The following is a 1,795-nucleotide window of genomic DNA, read 5'->3' on the forward strand; positions in this document are numbered from 1 at the left end:
ACGTGGGGGCAGTTGTCGCAGGCGTCCCCGAAGGAGTCGGTGTCCGAGTTCTGCTGGTCCTTGTTGGGGAAGAGCCGGCAGTTGTCCTGCAGGAAAGAGGGCAGGGATGCCCACGCTGCAGGGGCTGGTGGACAAGAGGCCACAGTCCCGCATGGCTCAGTGCAGGAGGACATCTCCAGTGATGATCATCCCAGAGCCACAAGCCTGCTGATCCCCAGGAGAAGCATCTTGAAGGGGTCAGCACCAAGCCAAAAGGAGAAGCCCCCTGCCCAGCACAGCCCCAGAGCCACAGGCACCTCCACGTTCTTGATGCCATCGCCATCAGCATCATCATCACACTGGTCCCCGATGCCGTCGTTGTCAGCATCCTCCTGCCCTGAGTTTGGTGTCAGGCGGCAGTTGTCCTGCAGGGACAGTGTCAAACGGGAGGGGATGAGGTGTGAAGCACAGCCCCTGCCCTGTGGTGCCACCGGTACCTACCTGCTTGCAGTGCTTGTTGTTGTCGATGCAGGGCAGGGGCTCATCGGGGTAGCCGTCAAGGTCTGTGTCTTGCCCGCACACGTTGCCATTGCCAGCCCAGCCCACGTTGCACTGAAGAAACAAGGAATCAGGAGCTGGGAAGCAGGAAAAGGCCGTCGCAGGACCAAGTGCTGCCCGTGCACCCCCCGGCTTCACCCTCCTCCTGCCCCCGTCCCCCCACTCACCGCACAGGAGATCTCCCCGTTCCTCTCGAACACACAGAAGCCGTTGATGTCGCAGGGGTTGGAGGTGGGAGTGCTGCAGGACTTCTGCGGGATGCAGCCGGACGTTTGGTTCCCCACAAACCCGGACTTACAGGGACCACACTTGTAGGAGCCCTGAGGGAGGGCAGGGTGGGGATTAGGGAGCGGAGCAGCCCTGGATGCCAGGCAGTGGGGCAGCTCTGCTCACCAGCGTGTTGGTGCAGATGGAGTTGGGGTCACAGCCCCCATTGTTCCCATCGTTGCATTCATCGATATCTGTGCAAACCTGCGAACAGGGCGGGAGAAACCATCACATGGGGCCTTTCCCTGCAGCCTTGCCCGTTCCTGTTCCTCCTCCAGCAGCATCCTCCACCCGTCCCCACAGCCGGGAGCATCCACAGGGACTGGGCTGAGCACTGCACTCACCTGCTTGCTGGCCCTCGCATAGTCAGCTCCCACACCAGAGACGGTGTTGCCGCGATAGCCACGGGGACAGGGCTCACAGCGGAAGCCAGGGGCTGTGTTGATGCACTTGGAGCCAGGGAAGCAGGGGTTGGCATGGGCACACTGTGGAGGGAGAAACAGCAGCTTCACCCTCCGCACAGCGTTCTGCACTTCGGGATGGCCACGGCCGCCAGGGATCCCAGTGGAGCCCTTCCCAGCGAGGGGAAGCACCACCTGGAGCGCACCCACCTCGTTGATGTCAGTGCAGTGGGTGCCGTTGCCCTCCAGCCCCGGTGGGCAGGGCCCGGGTTGGCATGGGCACACTGTGGAGGGAGAAACAGCAGCTTCACCCTCCGCACAGCGTTCTGCACTTCGGGATGGCCACGGCCGCCAGGGATCCCAGTGGAGCCCTTCCCAGCGAGGGGAAGCACCACCTGGAGCGCACCCACCTCGTTGATGTCAGTGCAGTGGGTGCCGTTGCCCTCCAGCCCCGGTGGGCAGGGCCCGCAGCGGTACCCGGGGTACTCGTAGGTCTCCATGCAGTCCACGCCGCTGAAGCAGGGGTTGGGGTTGCAGCGGGACCGGTGCTCGTGGAAGCCTGAGAAGAGGGAGGGCCGGGCAGGGGGTGA

The 1,795-nt window shown here is 63.6% G+C and overlaps 1 protein-coding gene across 1 annotated transcript in view; it reads right to left on the minus strand.

The window, feature by feature from the left end:
• The window catches only part of LOC104404236 (thrombospondin-3-like), a gene marked incomplete at both ends in the record, with an annotated part of 4,599 nt that overhangs the window by 1,171 nt on the left and 1,633 nt on the right, over nucleotides 1–1,795 (minus strand). Inside the window, 7 exon segments of the mRNA XM_010012620.1 lie at nucleotides 1–86; nucleotides 297–404; nucleotides 481–591; nucleotides 705–857; nucleotides 931–1,008; nucleotides 1,149–1,289; nucleotides 1,616–1,764. The exon segment at nucleotides 1–86 is cut by the window's left edge and continues 13 nt beyond it. Coding sequence (XP_010010922.1) covers nucleotides 1–86; nucleotides 297–404; nucleotides 481–591; nucleotides 705–857; nucleotides 931–1,008; nucleotides 1,149–1,289; nucleotides 1,616–1,764 — 826 coding nt within the window.

This window comes from Nestor notabilis, unplaced genomic scaffold, assembly GCF_000696875.1.
Source record: "Nestor notabilis isolate BGI_N333 unplaced genomic scaffold, ASM69687v1 scaffold18524, whole genome shotgun sequence".
Taxonomy (NCBI): Eukaryota; Metazoa; Chordata; class Aves; order Psittaciformes; family Psittacidae; genus Nestor; species Nestor notabilis.